A 23,202-nucleotide genomic window follows, 5' to 3' on the forward strand; every position below is an offset into this window, starting at 1 on the left:
CAATAGGAACAAAAATAATTCAAGCTGCATATAAGGATGAAAAGAGGGTCAAAGAATAAAAATTCCCAGAAGAAGCAACTGGAAAGAGGTGAGAGCTTATAAAATGCATCTCCATCCTTGAAAGAAACGAAAAAGTTCACAAAATTCCAATGACCTGAAGATTTATAAAAACCCAACGAGGAATTCACTCCAAAAATCAAATCAAACAAATGATATTTATAAAAAAGCGCTTCTCGTGCCTTGCGCAACTCGAAGTGCTTTAACATTTAAAACAAAAAACCCTAATTAATATTACAATAAAAACCCAACCCACCCTTCACCCTTCTCACTCCCCTCCGTTAAAACATACGACACATGACACCAGACTAAATGAATACTTATGAAAGGAACTTTTAAAAGAAATTTAAGGTTTGGCTCTGCTGCGAGGAAAGAGTATTGGGGAATCCATTCATACCTCAGCCATAGGAATATCGCCACAGTGCCCACCCAGACCAGGACAGCAATAGGGTCACTTCAGCTGTGAGGCTGCAATGTTAAACTCCAGACGCCCCAGCAAGGGCGACGACCATGGCAACAACCACCGACCAGAGCAGCAAGCCCTGGCAGAAAGGATCCCCACAAGAAACACTGGGGCTAAGAACATAATAAGATGCTAAAATGAAACACATAAAATGTATTTTAAAAAAAACAACTTCATTTTGCTCGTTTAAATAGCTTAAATGCTGAAGAGGGACGTAATACTCAGCAGTGATTAGTCCTCAAGGCGTGTGTGCTCAAGTAGTTACAATGGTTTGCTTAAGAATTTTTTTTCACTTATGATTTTTGTGCAAATCCATTGTAAAAGTGATGGCATTTTCCTTCATAAGCAGTATGGTACAAGAAAATGCTACATTGGCAGGAAAAAACATGAAACCTTGGAAAATACTTTTCTTCCACATTTCTTTACCATGTTACATGCCTCCTAGTATGGCATGCAGCAGAATCCTGTATGATTTTAAGATATATAGCGTCAGCAAGTGAATGTGAGAATGGTTTGTGACACTGTATGCATGTCATCCAAGAAACAAACAAAAAAACTGCACATGCCGTGATGCTGAGGCCACTAGGACCATTTATTTATTTAAAGAAGCCATAGCATGATTCAGTGTGGCGGTTGGTTTTGCCTGCCAGAAGATTAGGACAGATAGTCTGGCCCTTGTGACACTGCATTATTGCAAACAGTGAAATACTCAAGACAGCTGTGTCACTCCATTGTGAGGCGAACACAAAGGCCATGCCTCGAAGCAGTACAGGCTGAAATATCATAACTGGCACTTGTGCCACAGAGCCCTGCAGGGCCCCATAGGTGGCTCTGCATGAGAAATTTGATGGAAGACACGAGTTCATAAACATTTATTTTAGCATCATGCAGAAAGATGACTTGTTAATGCCAGAATGTTTCAAATATATTGCTAAATAAGTTCAGGGAACCAAAAACCTTAACTAGATAGATCAGTTTATTTAAGTGAAGCCTTAAAGACACACATTTTGATCATCTCTTGATCTATTTTCAACATGTTCCCAGTGGTCTTTTGATTACGATTGTGCCGTGTGTCGTTGTCGTTTTTTTTTTACATAGTTTCTGCAGAGTGGCTGGGGTTGATGAGAGAAATTCGCCTCTGAATTGTGGGCAGGACCGTTGGTGAGGAGCAACCATGCACTCCTTCTCCTCCCAGCTGCTGAGAGCTTTCTGCTTACACTCTCTCCTGCTAAACCAGTGCAACAAAAATGTCGAGCAATACCGCAGAAATCCAGCTGTATAATTTTGAGCCAGATACCATCTCCAACATGGAAATCAAAGACCTACATGGATCTATTTGTCTGCAATTGATTCCATCAGAATGGAGCGGAGCAGGGAGCACGTTTTCCACCCAGAATGTTTTTCTATGTCACAAGTACAATCTTTTTCAAACTGCATGTTTTCTTCTGCTCCTGATTCACAATGATTTGAATAAAGAAACACTCAGAAACATAATTTTAATCTTAATTTTCAGTATATGAGAAAATTAAAAGAAGACCATTTTAACAAAACAAAAACACTATTTTCATTGGATCGGGTCTTAAACACAAATCAAACTGCAGGTTCTGAGAATTTTTCTTTCCAGCTGAGAACCACACAAGTTAAAGGGAACCTGAGAGATTAAAAAAAATTTTTAAAGGTTAGTAGAGATAAAATCAGGAACTTGTTACCAGCTGAAGGAACCAGTAGTGTAGAACCCAGGTGAGGAGACTATAGGTAAAAGTCTAATCAATAAACTTTACCAAACCATTGAAACGCAACTAATTTGTCATAAAACAAAGGCAGAAGCAGAAAGGGGTTAAAGTAGATTACCTTAAAACCAGACACTTGAACACACAGTGAAAATGAAAGACGGCTGTGGATATTTAACAGCTTAAACCAGGTGTTGCTTTGCCAAGGGAAAAACACAAAATCTCAAAACAGAACTAAGAAACCATCACTGGCACAATCCTCACAACAGCTGCTTGGATTGTCTAATACTGAAGAAAGCTGGAGACAAAGAAGCTGCCTTTCATTTGGAAAAAAAAAAAAGGGGCTTTAATACCTGTTTCCACATTTCTTCTCTTAACATATCTTTGGGCAAGACTCTGAACTCCACATAACTCCTAATATGTATAACAGTCAACGAGTAAAAAAAGATTGAGAAAAAAACAGTTTATTGACTGAGTTTGGGAATATGCTTTGGGAAATGTTATAAAATGCAGCTCATGAGCCATTTTGTGATAGTCATCGATTTTTTTTTTACATTTTTTCTTAATCGTTATGAAAGCCTGCCAGAACCCTCAGGACAAGTTGGTATGGATCTGGCTCAAGGGAAACAAATGTTATGAAATAAAACTACGTGCACAGTTTTCCATACTGGTAATTAAAAAAGGTAATGCAAGATAAAAAAAAGAACGCTTTGCAAAATCCCCAGAATGGAGAGTAGGTGCGGTTTGAATTTGTAAACCTAATATGTATTTTTTATCTTTAGTTATACAGAGAGAGGGAGAGAGAGAGAGAGAGAGCTGTTTTGTTCAAGGACACTGCATTCGCACAGTTGGACATTTATACCTGGGGGGGTGCTCAGAACGACCACAGATCAACCTGCGGCCTCTCATCGGCTCCACCACAGTGTGGTCATGGGGGGGACAAAAACTGCAAGGCAACATGTCTCACACAGGTTTAAAACTATCCGCCCCTAAACTTGCACCAGTGACCCTTTATTTCAACAACCACCAGACCGCAGCTAGCCCAATAAAAGAGGCATGAAAAACAATACTTACGTTTTGTCCGAATTCCTTCACTACTCACTACTTAGTGCACTACATAGTGCGTTCGCCATTTTGGAGTGCTGTCGAAATCTACAATTCCAAAATTGAGTGCCCTAGGAATTTCTCAGAAGTCTCTGCGAAAAACCAATGTGCATGGATGCTCACTAGATTGGTATAGACCACAATGCATGGCGTCTGAACAATTTCTGACAACAAAATTATTTAAATACATTTTCTTAATAAACCATCAACATTTTCATTTTCAGAAGACAGTGGATTCATAAATGTTCGTTGCAAAACACTCATAACTTCATGAAATCAATGGCGTCATATTCGCCGTTTGAAAAAACAAAGTAGTGAGCATGATTTCCGAATTGCTTTTAAAACCAGGAAACTACATAGTCCTGCACTATATTGGTTTTTTCTATTAGTTAGGGTTTAGGGGGGGAAATCTGACATAGTCTTAAATTATTGTCTTCAATAAAGTAAATCTATTTTGCTGAAATTTAATGAGTTCTTGTGTTAAGAGCTTAAAAAAACACCCATGAGCCTTTGCACAAGTTTTATGTTATTGCTATAAATCACACTGAAATGTTGCGGTTCACCTTTCAGCATATCCCTACAGTGGTTTAGCAGAGATTTTACGCTGGATGCCTTTCCTGACACGACCCTGTATTTTATCCGGGCTGGAAACCGGCACCCAGACTTGGGCCCCGTTGTGGCTGCATAGTTAGGCAGTAGCACGTAGGGTCTTGCTCAAGGACCCACACTGGATGAAGCCAATTGTGCACCCTGGGAATCAAACCCTGATTTCCCGTGTGCCAGTCCTACACTTAACCAACTCAGCATGTATTTGTCTGTAGATATTTCAACTTAGTGAATATTTGAAATCGCTTCCTTCTGAAACCTGCCTCCAGTGGACATTTGGAAAACTGCAACATTTGGAATTATTTCAAGTTTAAAAAAGCAGTGTGGGATTTTGAATTAAACCTCATTTAGGAGAATGTTACTGTAATAGTATAAAATAACCTATTATATTTTGTTTGTTTCATGTAAAAGTAAACGAAATGTTTTATTCAGTTTAACTGCACATATTTATTTTGGAGTCATGCCGGTTCAGTGTGTTTTTAATTTGCTAATCATTAAGTTTGGCCATACTTCTCTCCGTTATTATTCTTTAAAAACTGAACCAAACCCATGCATTGGTCTTAACCTCTTCACGCTGTATGTTGCTAATTCACAATTTATTCCAGGACTCCACTAAATGTAGCATCACCTTGAATAGTATAAATACTGATAATATTTTTATTTTATATATCTGGAAAGAAACTCAGGCATGAAAGGGTTAAAGATCATGACAATGAGGAGTTAAGACTTTTACCCACTGACAGTTTGGTAAATATATTTTTAGCAAACTGTTCAAATAATTATGACACTGTGCATACTTTCAGCTTTAATGCTCAAACCAGATAGACTAGCACAAAACGCATAAAAGATGAATGACTATTTTTTTTTCCTCTTAACTTGTTCTGTCCAACAGCTGAGCAAACAGATTAGAGCTGAAGGGTTTTGGTGTTGGACAGCTTTTACTATCACAAAAAGAGGTTATATAGCTTCGAGAAACCAGGGTGTAGATTTGCATAAACCCCTTTTTGTTCTATTATTTTTTATTTATTTGTTACATTTAGTGTGTGTGGGGAGGGAGAGGAGAAGAATGTGAGGGGGGGTGGGGTGGAAGAGAGTAAAGGGAAGAGAGGTGAGAATGTGGGGGATACAAGCACTGATTTGAATAAGTTATTATTTTAAGCTGTAACAATTATACCAGATCTGCTGGAAAGACAAATATTACATCAAAGGTGAAATTCTGACACTAAGATGAGTGGAAACCATCTGTCCATCAATACACTGTGGGTTAGGACGAGGGATGAAGCAGACAGGGAGCAGTGTGGCAGTGTGCACGTGCATGTGGGGGTGGAGATACATGCATGCTGCCAAAGTGAACCGTGTGTTCATAAGGGGAACCAGATCCTACCCAGCCAGACCAGCCAGACCAGGAGAGGGGAGGAGAGCCCCCCCAGGCCAGGAACCTCCCCGGCACCGGACCCAGGCAGCCCGGGAGGGGTGAATTACTATTTGCATTATTTGTATATTTGTGGTTTCACAGTGCATACATGCATAAATCTTTTAATCCTTTTGGTCTTTGAAGTGAAGAAAGACTAAAAAAGGTTTCAAAAATGACTTAAAAAGGTAATTCAATCATTTCAAATAACTGCTTGCCCAAAGCCAATCACCTTTTTTCATGATATTTTTCTGACCTACTTTAAAAAAATGTTTTTTTAATAAACTTTTTGCTGCAGTATTCACAAATGTCACAGCTTACACACACCTGTCTATCATTGAATTTATATCGTATCAATGATCTACTAGATTGTAAAGGTTAAATTATGAGTGCTGCTTTAAAGAACATCTCAGGAAGATTTGGTGAGAATTGCTGGGGGTTCAACTTCTAACCAAGCTGCACACGCTTAAGCAAAACTCTGAACTACCACAGTGCCTTGTGTGGCTGCAGAGAAAAACATGTATGCATATAAATGCTCAGAAAACAACGGGAGAAGCTTTGTCATATGGATGTTCATACTTGAAAAATATAGAAGATATATATTAAAGCACTAAATACAGTTCTGATAGGAAAAAAAAATTAATTGAATAATTCATTGTGACAATATTTCCTGTCCTTTAGTGCAAAAAGGAAAAAAATGTGGGGGGAAATAAATTTAGAGTTGTGATATTGTTGTGATAAAGATGGAGTTTTTCTTTGTTTATTATGGTATTGAAAGACTATATTCATAAATTAAACTAATATTACTAGTATTTGTTGTGGCCAAATTAAGAAAAATAAAGCTGTGTTAATCAAATAATGATAGCATGCGATAAAAAACGTTTTGCTTCATATTAGAAGCCTCAAATATAGAATGTCAGAGACCATTTTTACATTATTTGTGCATGAACAAATAATTATAAATGCTTTAAAATAACTTTTTAACCTCTTGAGACCCGAGCTCTTGTTTGATGTGATTTCTTTTTATTTTGTAGTCACGGGGCCCCAAGTAATCAGAATCAACCACAGTGGTAATAATGTGGTGTCCTCCTATGTGGATGTCAGGTCTCAAGAGGTTCAGTGAAAAAGACTAAATCGCCAAAATCATTGACTCAGAAATCAGACTTGTGTTGTTTTCTTCATCTTCTATCCACGTTCCTCATCAGCTCTTGCAGCAGTGAAAACAGAAGCAAGTATCAAAGCAGATTTTCACAAAAACATTAGTGTAATAATTGCTCTTTCATCCTTTTGTGTGTGTTTTCTTTTAATTGTGTGCTGAATTTCTCATTTCTGGAGATGTTTGTCCATCAGATCCGCTCACATAAATATCTTCGTCAAAGTTTAATCTCTTCAAGTCTCCTCATGCCTGTCACAAAGCGGCAGCTCCACCATCACTCAACAACTCAAATCTCTGCCCATGTCGGTTAACAATTTCTGGAAGGAGTTCTCTGAAACAAACAAATATGGGGGCTATAAGTGATAGTCTGGCATGAATTGCATTTACCTGTCTCCACAATGTAAGCATTAACTTCTTCCTACAAGGTTCTTTCAGTGTCGCTGCTCGCCTGTTGGCCCTGATATTTAAAACCCCGATCTGATGTGACAACAGTTCAACTCTCAGGAGCCGCGTTCTCTCACAACTTACTCATGCAAGAGGAACAACAGCCCAGAATAAGACGACAAACCCTGAACACATTTACACATCTAAAGACTTCCTAAATGTATCCTCTACATCTGAAATAATTACATCCACAAAGATAAAACCTGCACTCATGCCTCTGAGACAGCATCCGTGCAAACAGGGAAGAGGGGCATGTGAGGGGACTTAAAATGCATCAAACTTCACACTTTAACACTTTCATGGTCTGGAACCTTCTGCAGTCACAGGCTACATTGTGATGAAATGTAAAGATGGGTACTTTCAAGACACATAACACACTTATCTCTGCAGTTTATTATTTTGTCTGCAAAATGACTTCCAAGATTCATCAGGACAAAGTGTGCATTTTCTCCATTGAGCACATTAATTAGTCGGGTTTTAAAGCACCATCTAATTAATGAGACCTAGAAAGAAACGCTACAAGTCGCCTTTTATTTCTACTCATTTCTTTAGAATTTAGTCATTTCAAACTGTTAAAATCAAACTCTCATCTTCAAACTCTGAATAATTTCATATTCCACATATGAAACTATAATAATAAATCTCCTTTCAGAAAGTCCTGCAGGCATGTCTTACCCAAGAAGCTGCACTATAGTGTCATGTGTGTGCACATGTCTCAGTGTGCACGTGTCTGTGTTTGTGAGACAATGCAGGCTGGTTGGGATTTTCTGCCGTCCCAGTCATTAGTTGAAGTCAACGGCAAAAGGGTGTGGACTTCTTTTTCTCTCCCTTTTTGTGTGCACATGTGTGGTTTGTGTGAGTGAGAAAAAAGCAGGTGTTTTTCTAAAAATTGATTTTTATGTTGATGCACATTTGACTGTGTGCATGCATATCATTATTATTGATTTACACATAAAACATGATTGCAGGCATCTTAGCCCCATACAGGATTTGAATTGAGACCTCACATTTTCCCCTTGCATCCTCTATTTCCCTGTGTGGAATCACAGATTGTTAACCTCGGTCTTAGGTGCTCCATTTAACAGGCTGATCATCAGCCTTTTAATAGCAATGTTAGTTTTACTTTATGGTTTCTAAGCATCAACTGTTATCACCAACTGCTCTTCAGGGTGCATCCAAACAAAACCAAAATCCATTTAGAGATCTGAATCAACCCACAGAGCATAATGATGGCTCTCATTAGATTTGAATCACCTGATAATTCACCAGATCATTAAAGGCTGGCTGAAAACATACATCAGCAAAGGGGGACAATTATCGGAGATGGGTGAGACACTAAAAAACCAAGATCCGAGTAAAGATTTTGCAGAATAGAAAGATGAGGACCAGATTCCCTCTGGATAGAGGGAGAACAGATGTTTTATGGAAGGATTATATGCAGTTTAATGACTTTATATTGAGAACAAGCTAAATACTTTAAATGGCTATTCATTCATTTTTCTTTTAGTAAAAGATCATTTTTAATTGATCAGTGCAATTTATCCCTTGGAGCAGGACATCACACCATACTGTTGCACGCTCATCATAAGGATGAAGGCTTTACTCAGATCAAGTCCTGGATGATGCTCGTCAAACTGTCCAGCATTTGGCATGAGATAGTAAGCATCCATAAGCAGCATTGCAATCCGGCCAAAAAGGGGGGGGATAAGCAGAAATAACTTACCCCGACAATGACTGTGTCGTCTCCTTGAAATACTGGAATAAACTTATCTCCGCGGATAATTTCAGACTGGTTCAGCGGGCGAAATCGACACAACACCTTGATGTTGCATTCAGCGTTGGAATCAGCCATGGTTTAGGATGAAGTAGTGAATGTAGCACCAGCAAATGCTCAGTGATTATAAGAAATACAAAATAAAAAGAAGGAGAATATACAAAGATAATAAAAAAATAGATGCAAATTTATAGTTCCGCTAGAACCATTTGGTCGCAAAAAATAAATTAATTAAAATATCCACACAAATGCAAAGCGAGACTGTTGAAGCACTTGAAAGAATGGATAACTACGAGTTTTTTAGGATGCAAAATCTTTACAGACATGTGAAACAAAAATTAAAAAATCAATTTGACGGTGTTTTCTTGTTTTAAATGTCCTCAAACAAAACGGAGCTGCAGAGAAGAGGGAGGCATAGTGAGACATGGAGATATTTAGAGTCCAAAGTGGTCCAGTCTGTGTGGATGGGTTGCGGGCTTCTCAGAGACATGCCTTGCATCACTGCCATCACTGCGCTCTCAATGGAAGGGGCGGAGCGTGGCGGATGAGAGACCAGCCACGCGCATCATCGCCACGGAGCTCGGCAGAGCATCGTGGAGCAGCGGCAGGAGGAAAACTCTGATTCTTATTTACCTCTGCGTTTGGCGGTCACGTGAACACTTTGCCTCATCGGAATGATTTTTTTTAAGTGGGATGGGGTTTTCATGGATGTGATAAAACAGTAGTAACTGATTACACACGAAGGACTAATCAATTGTTAATCTATTTGATAGTATATCTAAATTTTTCCTTCAAAAGATCATCAATGTCAGTTACCCTTGGTCGTAAAAATGTGTAAACGTTGCTACTTTTTTGTAACTTTGTCTATTTAAAGAGTAAATCTGTAAAAAATTAACTATTTTCCCCTTAACTATCTTTTAAGTCCCCAGAATTGAACAACATGGTTTGTACAATTTGTTTTATTTGACAGAGTGACTCATCACTGCAATCGACCATCTCTGGTCCATTGATCAACTACTTCAACTTGCCTCTTTGGCGCCATCGTGTGACATTTTCTTGAAATGCAACGTGATCAAAACTAACCAACTACCCCTGGCTGCAGCCTATGTTGACCCATTCTGCAGGCTGCAGCCAGGGCTTACTCAAACTAACGGCAAAGGGATATATTAATGATTAGGAATAAAACAACAAACCATTGGAAAAACACGAAGCTGTTTTATTTATTTATTTATTTCTGAAAGAAAGAAAGAAAGAAAGAAAGAAAGAAAGAAAGAAAGAAAGAAAGAAAGAAAGAAAGAAAGAAAGAAAGAAAGAAAGAAAGGAAAAGAAAATAGAGCCCATTATTATGGTTTCAGGCGTTAAAACGCATGACGTCATCAGAATTGCTTGTTTTGGGTACATTGATGGGCCTCTTGTCAGTGGAACACAGTAAGGTTTACACGGCACCGCCCACAACGGCAGTGAGATGAGAAAAATCAAGCGCACCCTCCATCACATCAAGCTAGCGATAAGTCTTCAACGCTCCCACAGTGGATACTGCTGGCTCATCGTTCATTAGCTCTTTAGTCTGTGCACAGTTTACTAATTTTAAGAACTTTAAATATATTTATTGGCACTCGGTTGACGTTTGTATTTTGTGTTGACAATGGCTGATCCAAAATACGCAAACCTACCTGGAATTGTAAGTTGCTAAAGTTAGCAGCTGGACTATACCCAATCGCTATTCGGCAGTGCTAGCTTACAGTTATGCTAACTGTCATCGCATCGTATAATATTTGTTTTTTCTCTATAGGTTTTGTCTGTGTTTCTAAAGTAAAGTCAATAAATGAGTGTGTGTTTTTAGTTAGATTAATTGTGCATTTTAGGTTTTTAGCCACATCAGACTTGGCTAATTCGTGATCCTCGGACTCGAGTGTCAGGGCGTTGGTCAGCCAACCAGCATCATATTGAACAAACTTAATCTTATCTTAGTTTATAATGTTGTCATTCTAGGCATTTAACGAGCCGGACGTTTATGAGACAGGTGACCTTCCGGAAGATGACCAGGCTCAATTTGAGTCGGTAAGTCAGTGCACCTTTTTTGAATGAACTGATAGCTTCGCTCATTTCTAGCTTGCTAACAAGCTAACTACCAATCATAAAAAGAGGCATGCATTATTGTAGTTAGCAGATGTGGAAGGTAAACAATTATTCAATGTTGTGATTTCTGAATACAGAATCGTAGATCACAATTTTATAAAACGTATTTTTAAACAATTTAAGCTCCCCCTTTAATAGAAGTCTACTTTGCTGATTGCTGTACTGTGTTAGCTCAGTTAAAACCATTTACTGCTTTTTTATGTTATTATATGCGTAATGTTGTGATATAAATTGACCTACCCAATATTCTTAAACTATTCATGTCATTCATGTACCTGCTGTATTTATTTCCCAGAATGCATGTCTGCACGAATACAACGAGAAACAGGAAACAGTCATGTAGAGTGGATAATCAGCCTTTAGAAACACATAAAGTTTTGATCACATAGTCTGTAGACAGATTCACAAACCAGACTTTCTGTTCATTTAATGGTGGAGATCTTATGACTAAAACAAAAAAAATGTTCCCAGTGGGTTTGCAGGAATTTTTTTTATCTTGTATAACTCTGTTTGGAAGTAACAAGTGATGTTCCTTTGTTAGTTTAAACCAGGGTTCACCAACCTTTTTGAGACCGAGGGCTATTTCATGGGCACCAAGTGGTATGAAGGGCGCCACTAAAAACCTCCTAGCCCCCCCCCAAAAAAAAAAACAACACAATTGAAGGACTTCCTTTTGTGTGCCCTATTTTTATTTGCTCATTTTACACACAAAAACATGCATGAATTTTCTAGACTCGTATTACAGGGGGGGGGGGGGGGGGGGGGGGGGGTCAAACTAAGTTGCAGAGGGAGCCTAATTTCAAAACAGATTTTAGGTTGCAGCCGAACAAGATAAATATTTATTGAACACACTAAAGCTAAACTTTTAAACCTTTAAAACTTTAACTTAATTTTAACTTTTTAAACATAAATGTAAATAGAAACAGACAGGAATGTAAATCCTCACATTAATGGATTACTCAACCACCTCAACCTATTCTCAAAATCTTTACATTACATGAATCATAAGAATGTCCAGAAATTGTGTAATTTATTTGATCTATTTAAACTTTTGTAATAGACCCTTACTTTTAGTGATTATTTTTTAAGTTATATTTGTTTACATATTTGGGTTTTCTTTGTCTTCCTTTATCTCAAAATTGATATTTTTGTCATTGACAGACATGCCGTGGTTGTTTGTTTATGTTTGTTGCTTCAAAAAAAAAAAAAAAGATTTTTTTTGGGTGCATTCCCTGCGGGCGCCACAAGGGGTGCTCGCGGGCGCACTGGCGCCCGCGGGCACAGGGTTGGTGACCCCTGGTTTAAACTATAAGAAGGGTCGACAGACCAGCAAAGTGAGTCCTAACCTTTCGTCCTTGTTTCCATATTAATTCCTCCATTGTTTTGACTCTTCCCCTCCCCATGTTGGAGCGTAGTGTGTACAAGTAAGACGGTATCCATATTTTTCCTCAGAGATCATTGTCATGCATGCTCTCTTCCTATTTGTAATCTTGAATTTGCTTTTCTGCATCTATTAATTGGGGTGAGGATTATCTTAATGGTGTTGCCCCTTTCGTTTCCTCATTTACATTTACTATAATCATGTCAAAACGCGGGAAATTTGGGGTTTAAGTAAGAATAATTGTCTTAATATGTAAAAGATCTGACATATTTACAGTTTGAAATATCATCTTCATAAATAATTGTTGTGCGCCCTTCCCACTTCATCTTCTTCATAATGCAAATTAGAAATGAGCTCCGGCTATGATACCTGGCCTTTGTATGTTCTAAAGGCCTGACTTTTTTTATAGCTTCATGAATTGTTTCTATTTTTGCATTTGCCTGCTATTATTATTTAGTTATTTTTATTTATTTCTTTTTTAGCTACCCTATTTACATCTTTGAAGAAAGCAACACATTAGTTTCTGTCCAAAACAGAATCAAATGAGCCACGTATGAGACCATCATAACTGTTTGCATACTTTCATCTACTTTACAAAAACAAGAACAAAACTTATGCATCTTTACTTTTGGATCATACATTTATTTATTTTCTTTTTGACATCTTTCTAAAGATGTCAAAAAAAATGTGTTGTTCTAAAATTAAAAATTTACCAGTAAAAAAAAAAAATTGCTGTTGAGTTTAAGACTTTTAAGCTCAGTGCATTCAAACTTGTCCTAAATTAATCATATTTTAATTCTTTCACAACAGTCATTTACGTTTTCTGTTTGACATACTTTTTCTAATCCAGATGAATAATGTAAAAACTGTTTACTAGAAGAAAAGAGTACAGAGGAAAGCTCTCTAATCAGTCGTAGCTGTGGGTAGAGAATGTCTGGAGGTGTCTTGACCCTCAGAACACTGCTTTCTTTCTGATCTTTTCCAACCCTGGGCCAAGCGTTGGTGTGGTGTGCATGGCATGTGATAACCACATTAATCTGTGTTGTCTTTCTCTCCCCTCCTACTTTTCTCTCTCCCTTTTCTCTTTAATTTTCTTTGGAAACCCAAGGAGCTGGTAAGAGCCTAGCTACCCCCTCGCTTCCCCACACCCTACTACCCACGACGCTGAACTTGGCTTCGATTCACAGCTTCCGATTCGCGGGGGCACTAAAGGAACATTCCACTGCATTTTGCACACTGAGATCCCCTTAGACCAGGTCCTGTTCCAAAACCACACGACCTGGACTGCTCAAACCTGAATTAAATTATGCATTAGATACTATAGAACACATTAAACACAGTTTCTGATTTGTGAAACCTTCCAAGCAGGAAAGCCAAAAAAATATAAACATAAACCTATCATAAAGTAAACGTGACCAAACCAACTTGTAACATAACTTCTCTCTTTTTGGACCCTGACATTTTAATGCTCATCTCTTCCCATTTCAGTTTCACTCAACTCTTACTTTGTTGTTCATTTATCTTCTCTCCCTTCGTATCTCTCCCTTCCTCATTTTGAGAAATCAAATAAAGGTTTCAACTTGCTGCTCGGAAGGTTTCCCAAATCAGAAACTGTGTTTAATGTGTTCTTTATAATCTAAATCATAATTGAATCCAGGTTTGAGCAGTCCAGGTTGTGTGGTTTTGGAACAGGACCTGGTCTAAGGTGATCTTAGTGCGAAAAATGCAGTGAAATGTTCCTTTAGTGCCCCCGCGAATCGGAAGCCAACTTCAGTGTCGTCTACTACCCTCCCTTGATGTTTGTGAATTCATTGTTTGTGAGCAACTTCCTGTAGCAGCTGTGTGTGTCATTCACTCCTGTCATCATTTATTTGTATGTGTCTTACTTCTAGAATCTAGTTCCCCACTGATTGATCTCTAGATCATTTTGATGATTTAAATGTAACCATCCATTCATTTGAGATCTGTCCTTTAGAGAAGAATAAGGTGGTCTTTGGCTGTGCTTTTGATTTTTTTTGTTTTTTCTGTTGTTTGAACTTATTGAGTTATGATGAAGGTACATTTTGTTTTCTTTAATGAGACTCTGCAAATGGTGCTTTATATATAAAACGATCCTGGCTGTAAAGTATTAATCTGTTTCCTCTTGCCTTCTTTGGAAACAAATGTCCATCCATGCATGAGGGGTTTGCAAAGGTGTATGATTTGTATCTGCAGTTGCTTTGAATGTCAGTGGGAATCATCCGTGATGATGTGTAATTTACTGTGTTCAAGATCTATCAGAATCCTTATTTGGGGCATGAATTATGCACGTTTAAAAAAAAAAATGTTTTTCACATGACGTTTGCATAGATTTGACATCTCAGTTCTCAGTGTTGTGGTCTGGTGTGCCTTTCTCCATCTGTCACCTTTGGGATGATTGTTTATGGATCTTTACGTGATCTTTTCCATCACAGGAGGAGCTCTGCAGTGACAGCGTTGAGAGGATTGTGGTTAACCCCAATGCAGCCTATGACAAGTTCAAGGACAAGCATGTCAACACCAAAGGACTTGGTGAGTGTGTACATTTAAACATGGATATATTTCTGGGTTCTATTTGGCTTTTATTACAGCAGAAGATACTACAATAAGTGGTATTGTGTGGGTTCTGTATGCTCAGAACCCACAAAAATCATGAAACTAGGAACAAGCGTTTGTGTAAAGCAGCTTAAAATAGCTTTAACCCCTTCATGCCTATTGATGCAAATATACATCAAACAACGTTGGCTCCAAAATGACCTTCATTTAGCACCTATTTGAATGCAAAAACATTAGAAAAGTCTTTTTTTCTTTATAGCTGGAAATAAAATCAAAGAGTTGAAATCATTGGCGTTGCTAAAATACATATAAAAAATAAATATGTTATTAAAAATATGATATATTGAAGAAATTGCAAAATATTCCTTTATATATCAAATATCTCGAGTTTTTCTTCTATCAATTTTCACTTGGTGCATTGAGATCAATTCAGGTTTTTCGTTTGAAACAAAACAAATCTGTTATTGCCACAAAAAAAACTTAAAATATGTTTTGTTTTTTTACAGACTTCTCAGACAGAATCAGCAAAAGCAGAAGAGTGGGCTATGAGTCTGGAAACTTTGAAATTGTGAGTCCTTCCTGTTAGGAAACAAGTCTGAATCTTTCCTTTTCTTGTTTTAAACGTTGTAAGTATTCCTTTTGGGAGTACCAAGCGGATCTTTCTGTTTAGCGCACCTTCTTCATCATTGTTGAGGATAGAGACATGACTGTAACAGGATGGCAGTTCTGCTGCACAGCGTCAGAACTAGACCGTCTTTGAGGTCATCTCTGCCCTGTCCTGGTTGTTTAGCTTGGCGAGGGCTGTGGGGTGAAGGAGACGCCACAACAGAAGTATCAGCGTTTGGTGAACGAGATCCAGGAACTCACCCAGGAGGTGGATGCCATCCAGGTGACTTTGCTAGCAAGGCTCACACACACACACACACACACACACACACACACACACCCACACACACACACACACACACAAACATACCAGCTCTACTGTGTGTAGAAGAAGTTTGATTTTATTGAATATAATCTGTTTTTCAACCAAATGTCATTAAAGAAAATCTAACATTTCTTCTTTAAATATTTAACCCAACATGGCTTTGGTTTTTCAGCTGTTTCTTCAAAAATGATATTAAAAAAAAAAAGATTCCTTTCTCCGTTTGAGTGGGGCTGATTTCTTTCCACGTAGGTATCAGGTGCTCGAGCTGTTTGTGTTCTTCTGCCTCCAGGCTGCCGCCACGGAAAGTAGCGCAGAGGAGCGCCTCACGCCAGTAGTTCTTGCACAGCAGGCGGCTCAGCTTAAACAACAGCTGGTGTCTGCCCATCTTGACACATTGCTGGGACCACAGGCACACATCAACCTAGCTGATCCAGATGGAGCTCTTGCTAGGTGAGATGAGAACATCCTGTTTGCCTAGAATAGTGAAGTGCATGGATTCCTGTGGTTGTGTGTCAGAAGCTCATCTTCATGCATCTGTTGAAAACAACACTACCCACTGATTTGTGTTGGAGAAAGTCCTCATCATCTTGACATTATATTGTCAGACATTGACCTTTCTGTAAAAAGGGCATAGATCCAAAACAAACAAGCCTGAAAATAGTTTAAACTAACCAAGTAAGGCCAGTTTCATGCTGAGGATTTATTGATCACAAATCAAAACGCTTCATCTCAATTTGTTCACATTTGTGAGGTCAGATTCATGAAACTCTAAATCTATAATGCACCTCCTTGAACTGTTGTCCTGGAAATTGAGTCTAACCATAGAAATTGAAAAAATGTTGGAAAAAAAGAACTGCACGTATATTTGTTAAAATGAAGGTTTTTGGCATCAAAATGAATTACTTACGTCTTCAAGCCCCCTAGTGGCCAGTCTGTGAACTGTCAGGCTCCAGTTTAAAAGATATTTCCTTCTTTAAGTCCTACAATTTCAAGATGCTCATATTCAGTCTGTCTTCTTATGAAACGCCAAATAAAAAAACCCAACAGATGGGACTGCGATCTGCATGACGCTCCTTTTGTTTTCTGCCTTCCTTCTCTTTCAGACGTCTGCTCACTCAGCTGGAAGTGGCGAAAGGCCCGCATGGCAGCACCGCAGGAGACGGCAAAGCTGCTGCTTCGGCAAAAGCTCCAGACGGAGTGGTGCTCTACGAGTTACACAGCAGACCGGAGCAGGAGAAATTCAATCAATCTGCCAAGGTGACTTGGAAATGAGGTTGGAGATGAGAGAGCGCAAGTGGTGGGATGGCAGCAGTCACAGCTGAGCCAATGTTTCGGTTGTCTGAACTCCTGGACGTGCCGTTCCATTTCTAAAAAACAGGAAATGTTCAAATGTTTGCTGGCAGTCACAAGAAAAGATGGAAGGTGTTTTTGTGTGTCTTGTGGGATTCTCTGCCAGCCTTACGCTGTCCTGTTCCATCCGTAGATGACAGACTTGGAGAAGCGCCTGGCTGAGTTGGAGATTGCTGTTGGCTCAGGATCAAACAAGCAGGTACCTACAGATTCTCACACTTTCATTACAAACATGTCCTCTTGGATATTTCCCACGCTCATTTGAGCTTAATATCTCCTAAACACTAGATTAGGGTAAAAAAAACCTTGGTTAAGGAAAAGCTGAGCAGTTTGTACCTTTTTAAGAGAACATTGGCAGAGTCTCTAAATAATTGGATAAAAATTGAATATTAGAAGTAGACAATTATTAGTAGTATTCTAAAACAACAAAAAAATGTGAAAAGGGTTACTATTAGCAGAAAGAATTTAGACAAATCTGTTATTTTGAAATTTCTTTACAAGATTATTGGAATTTCTGAAGCATTAATAAAAAAAATCAGAAAATCATTCATATTAGATAAAAAAAAGACAGAATGTGTCCTTTTGCTAGATGGTATTTTGTAAATATTTTTGGGTGTGAGACTTAAGAAGTTTCTGATGTGTGGAAAAAAGCAGTTTAAAATTAAAAACTGCAATTTTCTGTTACTCTGCTTTAAAATAATGGATGGATGGATGGAAAGAAATTGCTTTGTTTCCAAAAACAGATGATATAAATGTTTTTTTTTCCGTTTGAGAATTCACAACAGTTAATAATTAAAAAAGTAAAGTGGTAGATTTTTATGTTAGTAGTTTTCATTATTTGTCATCTTTTCTGTGTTTCTCTAAATCCAGAAGAATCTTTTTGCCCATGTTGCCGTATAGATCGGAACAAAAGGAAATTCAAACATTTATTATAGGGTTATGAAACCTCTGCTAATATTCTATTGTGTGTTTGGACATCATAGGGACCTCTGAATGCTGGTCTGCAAGGAGTCAATTTGATGGTAAAAAGTCCCAAAACAGTTTTATGAACTAAGTTAACAAATCTGCAATCTGCTGGTTTGAACTTTGAAACTGTAACCGCAGCTGAAGTTTTTATTTTTTGCCTTAGGACACTATAGAGATCCTGCAGGCCAAAGTCAGCGCTCTGGACTCTGCCACTCTGGATCAAGTGGAGGCAAGACTGCAGGTAAAGTCCACCTCCACAGCACACGCCTCAGGGACAAAAGAGCCTTATGAACAAAAAGATCTGTTCAATGTTCATTCCAAAGCTCAATGTCTTGTGTTTTTGCTTCAAAAAGAACAAGTTTGTCGTACCAGAGTAAAGAAACCCCCACCAAAGGTTGTTTTGCATATTGAGAGTTCCTGCACATCGATTCCCTGTGAATGAGAAGGTTGTCTTAAAATAAAAAAATAAAAATGGCCTCCATTGTGAATAACAAGATGCTGACTTCTCACAGTTCCTCACATTGTTGTGGAGAACGGCAACACCTTCAATAAACACAGAATATAATCCTACCGACGTCCAATCAGTGAGCAGGTTCTGCTGTTGTTGCTTCTCAGGTGTTTTCCTGTTGTCTTGTTGCATTTCATCGCGCTTGTCTCTGCCTTCCAGAGTGTTCTTGGGAAAATGAACGAGATAGCGAAACACAAAGCAGCAATTGAAGATGCTGAAACACAAAACAAGGTCAGAGTTGCTTTCTCTGTGCTGAATTTGACAAAAAGGAACTCCCTCTGAAGAGTAAAGCTATTTCCATGGCCAATGGCAGGAATCCTGACGGGTTGTCTGTGTTTCAGGTGTCGCAGTTGTATGATGTGGTTCAGAAGTGGGACGCTGTCTCCACCTCCATACCACAGGTGGTGCAGAGGCTGGTGGCTGTGAAGGAGCTGCATGAACAAGGTCAAAGTCTGATGCCTTCTATTTACATTCAGGGATTTTCCCTCGCATATCAGGAAACTAAATCACTGAAACTAAAAAGCTCTTTTGAGAAAACACAACATTTCTGCCCATTTTCCAGGAGTTAGAGCAATACAAAGGTTCTCAATGAGAGTTGAAGGAGGAATTATTTTTATACATTTTGGATGTTCCATCAGAAAAATGGGATGTTACCATTGAATTTGATCTGAAAAAAATGTTATAACAAGATTGAGGCAAATCTCTTAACATTAAGGAAATGAACCAAACTGCATTGATGCCCTAAGAAGTGAAAGAAGTCGTCATCAGTTCTTTCTCTGCTGCCATTTCATCAAATGTCCAGTTTGGTTTACCAAATCCATTGTTTCAATACGAAAGACGATTCTGACAGTTCTATTAGGTAGTCGGGGTCCATGTTCCTGCTGATTTTCACTCTTTGACTGAAGTCATTTTCCCTTCATTCTTTGTTGTTTTCCTCACAGCCATGCAGTTCGGCCAGCTGCTGACCCACCTGGACACCACTCAGCACATGATCAACAACTCTCTGAAAGACAACAGCACTCTGTTAACACAGGTAGGAGCTGGACCACACACCAGCACCTACAGGCATTCTGGAACAAGGTTCACACAGGAACCGTGTGTGGAAAGATTTATATTCATCTAGATTTAAAAAACTAAAAGAAAGTAGGACCAACCCTCTCAGATTAAAACAAAAAAATGGAAACAAGGAGGCCAGCATGAATATAAACTATGGATTAGTATTTAGGCACAAACTAAATGTACAGGGTATCAGTTTTGTAAACCTTGTTTTAAAAACACAATCCAGCTTATTTGGCATTTATGTGGTTAATTGAATTCTTTAGTTTTTGTAACAAATGCCTGATTGTTCAGCTAAAGTGTTCAAGTTTCTCCCACAAAGTCGGATGAGACGAATCAAACGCATCATTCGCCTTAAACCTTTACGGCTCAAGTGTTCCTGACAGAAATACAAGGATATAAATATAGAACAAACATCGCAGACCCTCAACAGAGCAAAACAAATTACTGATAAATCATTTAGAAACAAAAGTTTACAGCGGGGGAAAAAACATTTTTACTCTTTAATGTATTATAGCTTTAATGAGATTCTTAATATTTTATTAATTTCTAAAATGTGGTTGTTTTTTTAACTCTAGCTTTAAAATGTTTTACTTGTCTTTTGTTAAAGTCTCACCCCATCATCTTTTTATCTATTTTAAAAGCGTTCCCAGTGGTCTTTTAGTGATGCTTGTGTTGTTTTTAGCCAAAATCAAAAAGCCTGTCATTTTCTAGGACGTAGTTTATGCAGAGCGGCAAAAGTTCATCAGAAATTCTGCTCTGAGTTGTGGGCGGGACTGTTGGGGCAGAGTAAGCCCCCTCGACTTCCTATCATCCATTTGTTTACACTGTCTCCCACTATCCTACAGCCCCTTAAAACCCTGAACTAACATTACTGGTGCAACAAAGGTGGTGAGCGATATTGGAGCTATCCAGCTGTACAGTTTTGGTCCAGATTCCAGCGCAGACGAATAAAACAAAGACGTTCATGGATCTATTTGTCTGCAAGTGGATGCATCAGAATGGAGAGGAGCAGGGAGTTTGTGACTCATCCAGTGTATTTTCTGTCACAACTACAATCTTTTTCAAACAGCAATTTTTTTCTCTGCTCATGATTCTTTACAATTTCTGTGACGAAAAATAATTTCAAGCTTAATTTTCTTTATATATGTCCTCTATCATTAAAAAAAATGTTACAAGAACATGTTTAAAACACCAAAAAACCTTTTTTTTTTCTTGATCAGAGTGGGTCTTAAAGTGTTCATTCTAGGTTATCCTTTTACCTCTTAAGACCTGGTGTCCACATGTGGACATCACATTTTGGGTTAGATTCAGTAGTTAACTCTGCTTAACTACGTGTGTAAAGCGCAGTTAAATATTAACTCAAATATTAGCTTGGTTATTAGGAGGTTAAAAATTAGTTATTTAAGCAGAAATCTAAGTGTTATTAACTGTATTTATTTCCAACACTGGTGTTTTCTACTGTTTGATTTTTGTTGAATTATATCAAGTGTGTATCATTTTCTGTGTTCTTTAAAAATCCCAGCTGCTTCTATGGCTGCTCTTTTTTTCTTAACTTTACAGGCTAAACTTTGACTAATCAGTATATTAATATTGATCAAGAAGCGCTTATGGGAAAGGCTTGATTGCACAGCAACCAGAAGCAGACTTCTGTCATGTTCTGAGTTTGACGCAGGAATCATTTGATACGTTGTTTTTTTTTTTGGAGGGGTTTCCCCCCCGATGCAGCTCCAGATCTCACTTGTCCTGCTTGTCCGTCTTCTCTTCCAGGTTCAGAAGACGATGAAGGAAAACCTGGTGGCTATTGAAGAGAACTTTGCAGCACTAGATCAGAGAATGAAGAAGCTTTCTAAATAATGTGTGGCTCAGCCCAAAACCCCAGAATCCATGGACAATAAATAAAGCATTGATTTGCGAGCACTGGGAGGGAGGAGGAGGAGAAGTGGACCATCAAAGATGGAAAAATGTTAAGACCACCAAATGTTCCCCTAATGTACTCTCATTTCTATTCACCTGCTTCAACTTCATATATAAAAATCAGTTTTCTTTAACCAAACCCAGCACGCCACTGGTTGAAGCCGCCTATTGGGTTTACTCAGTTTTAGAGTGCATTGTTTTTAATATTCTGATCTGCTGGATTTGTACTGTAAAGTGGACACATTAAAACACTCAGCATTGTTTTTTCTCTGAAAAAGACTGTCCATCAGGTTGAGTTAGCAAACCAGTCAGTGAGGTTGACGTGTCATGGAAGGAAAGCTTGTAAATACTGTATGCTTGTGTACGGAAACATTTCTTCACACTTGTTTGCTTGTAATTATATAATGACCTAAAAACTCTAAATCAGCTTTTGCAATGCAATGTCTGCAACAATATGGTTAAGTTATGGTTACTGAGGCTGATAAATTCAAATGTAGTATAAATGACTCCTTTAGTTTTGGGGGATTTTGGATCTTCAGCAAAGCTGTTTGTAAAAAATCTGGTTTATGTGAAAAAACAAACTGACTTTCAATAAAAACCTAAAAATGAAAATTCATGACTGAAGAACAATTAGTGTACAGTTTAAGTATTGTGGAAAAAAAACGCTTCTGATTAAAAAACATTTTCTCCAAGCTGTCAAAATGACATCTCATTTTAAGTTGTCTTCGCCATCTATGACCGCTAGATGGCAGCATTGCACTAGAAAAACTGAACAGACCCACGTTGGACATGAAAGAAAGGTTACAATCTCATTTTCAGACAATTTTCCAACCTTTTTAAATGCTAAATTTTGATTCAGATTCCCAGGATTTTTCTGTACCAGTGGTTCCGTCTGGACACGTCCATCAAAAACACCACTCAACCCATTCTCATGCAGTTTTGTGAATAAGATAAAAAAACCTTTGTTTGATTAAATATTTACTGAGAGTGCAAGGAACTGAAGGAAACCCACGACGCACTGGATTATCATTCAAAATCAACACATTTAATCCCACACCTAGGATTCCAACCAGGAACCTTTGGACCAGGAACAGCGCTGATAACCCCATAAATACTGTTATAAAGGTTCAACTGGTAAACGTTAATGTAGACAATAACTAATGCATACAGCCTTCGAGTTAAAAAAATATATAGATATATATATTTATATGTTCAATTTTTTAAAAATAAACATCTTCCAAATTCAAAAAATTTTTTTTGATTTAAGTTTAGTCAGCAAACCCCTTTTAAATAGAATATTCTTATAAATAATCCTACAGTAATATATTTGTACGTTACAAAAAAAATAAACGATTCAGTGTGTTTGTATTTAAACCTGTCCAAAACCTTTCTGTAATTCAGTTTACAAGCTCATTACGGTCAAGATTAAACTTGAGGTCAAGTCTTAATGACAAAGGTCAACCAACAAGTGCAACAGAGGAAGGATCAGGTGTGTTGGATGACTCATCCTGACATCACCACTTTAGATTAAGTAATTCCCTGGCAAACAGCCTTTAGGAGATTAACAGTCTAAGCTGTAGGAAGTCAGAAAATCTCATTTATGACCATGTCTCCCTTCATTTTCATTTTTGGTGT

At 38.1% G+C, this 23,202-nt stretch overlaps 2 protein-coding genes across 4 annotated transcripts in view; one reads left to right on the forward strand and one right to left on the reverse strand.

The window, feature by feature from the left end:
- Positions 1-9,270, reverse strand: part of LOC101162282 (kinesin heavy chain) — a 77,367-nt gene extending 68,097 nt beyond the window's left edge. The window contains exon 1 of the mRNA XM_023954895.1: positions 8,695-9,270. Coding sequence (XP_023810663.1) covers positions 8,695-8,823 — 129 coding nt within the window. The 5' untranslated portion in view covers positions 8,824-9,270. The remainder of the gene's footprint in view (positions 1-8,694) is intronic.
- A 952-nt stretch (positions 9,271-10,222) lies between these two features.
- On the forward strand, positions 10,223-22,181 carry dctn2 (dynactin subunit 2). Of its 3 annotated transcripts, none has more exons than XM_020703163.2 (15): positions 10,223-10,426; positions 10,738-10,806; positions 12,300-12,308; positions 14,719-14,815; positions 15,346-15,407; positions 15,630-15,728; positions 16,060-16,220; positions 16,874-17,027; positions 17,254-17,319; positions 18,104-18,142; positions 18,250-18,327; positions 18,754-18,825; positions 18,936-19,038; positions 19,536-19,627; positions 21,421-22,181. In XM_020703163.2, exons 1-15 carry the CDS (start codon positions 10,391-10,393, stop codon positions 21,505-21,507), a joined length of 1,224 nt encoding a protein of 407 aa, XP_020558822.1. In that variant the 5' UTR covers positions 10,223-10,390; the 3' UTR covers positions 21,508-22,181. The 3 variants fall into 3 exon arrangements, with proteins under 3 accessions (XP_020558822.1, XP_004068731.1, XP_004068730.1); XM_004068683.4 differs by lacking the exon at positions 12,300-12,308 and adding an exon at positions 13,374-13,379 and having other exon boundaries at positions 10,224-10,426; XM_004068682.4 differs by lacking the exon at positions 12,300-12,308 and having other exon boundaries at positions 10,224-10,426.
- Positions 22,182-23,202: the final 1,021 nt, after the last annotated feature.

The sequence above is a fragment of the Oryzias latipes genome, chromosome 5, assembly GCF_002234675.1.
Source record: "Oryzias latipes chromosome 5, ASM223467v1".
Lineage (NCBI taxonomy): Eukaryota > Metazoa > Chordata > Actinopteri > Beloniformes > Adrianichthyidae > Oryzias > Oryzias latipes.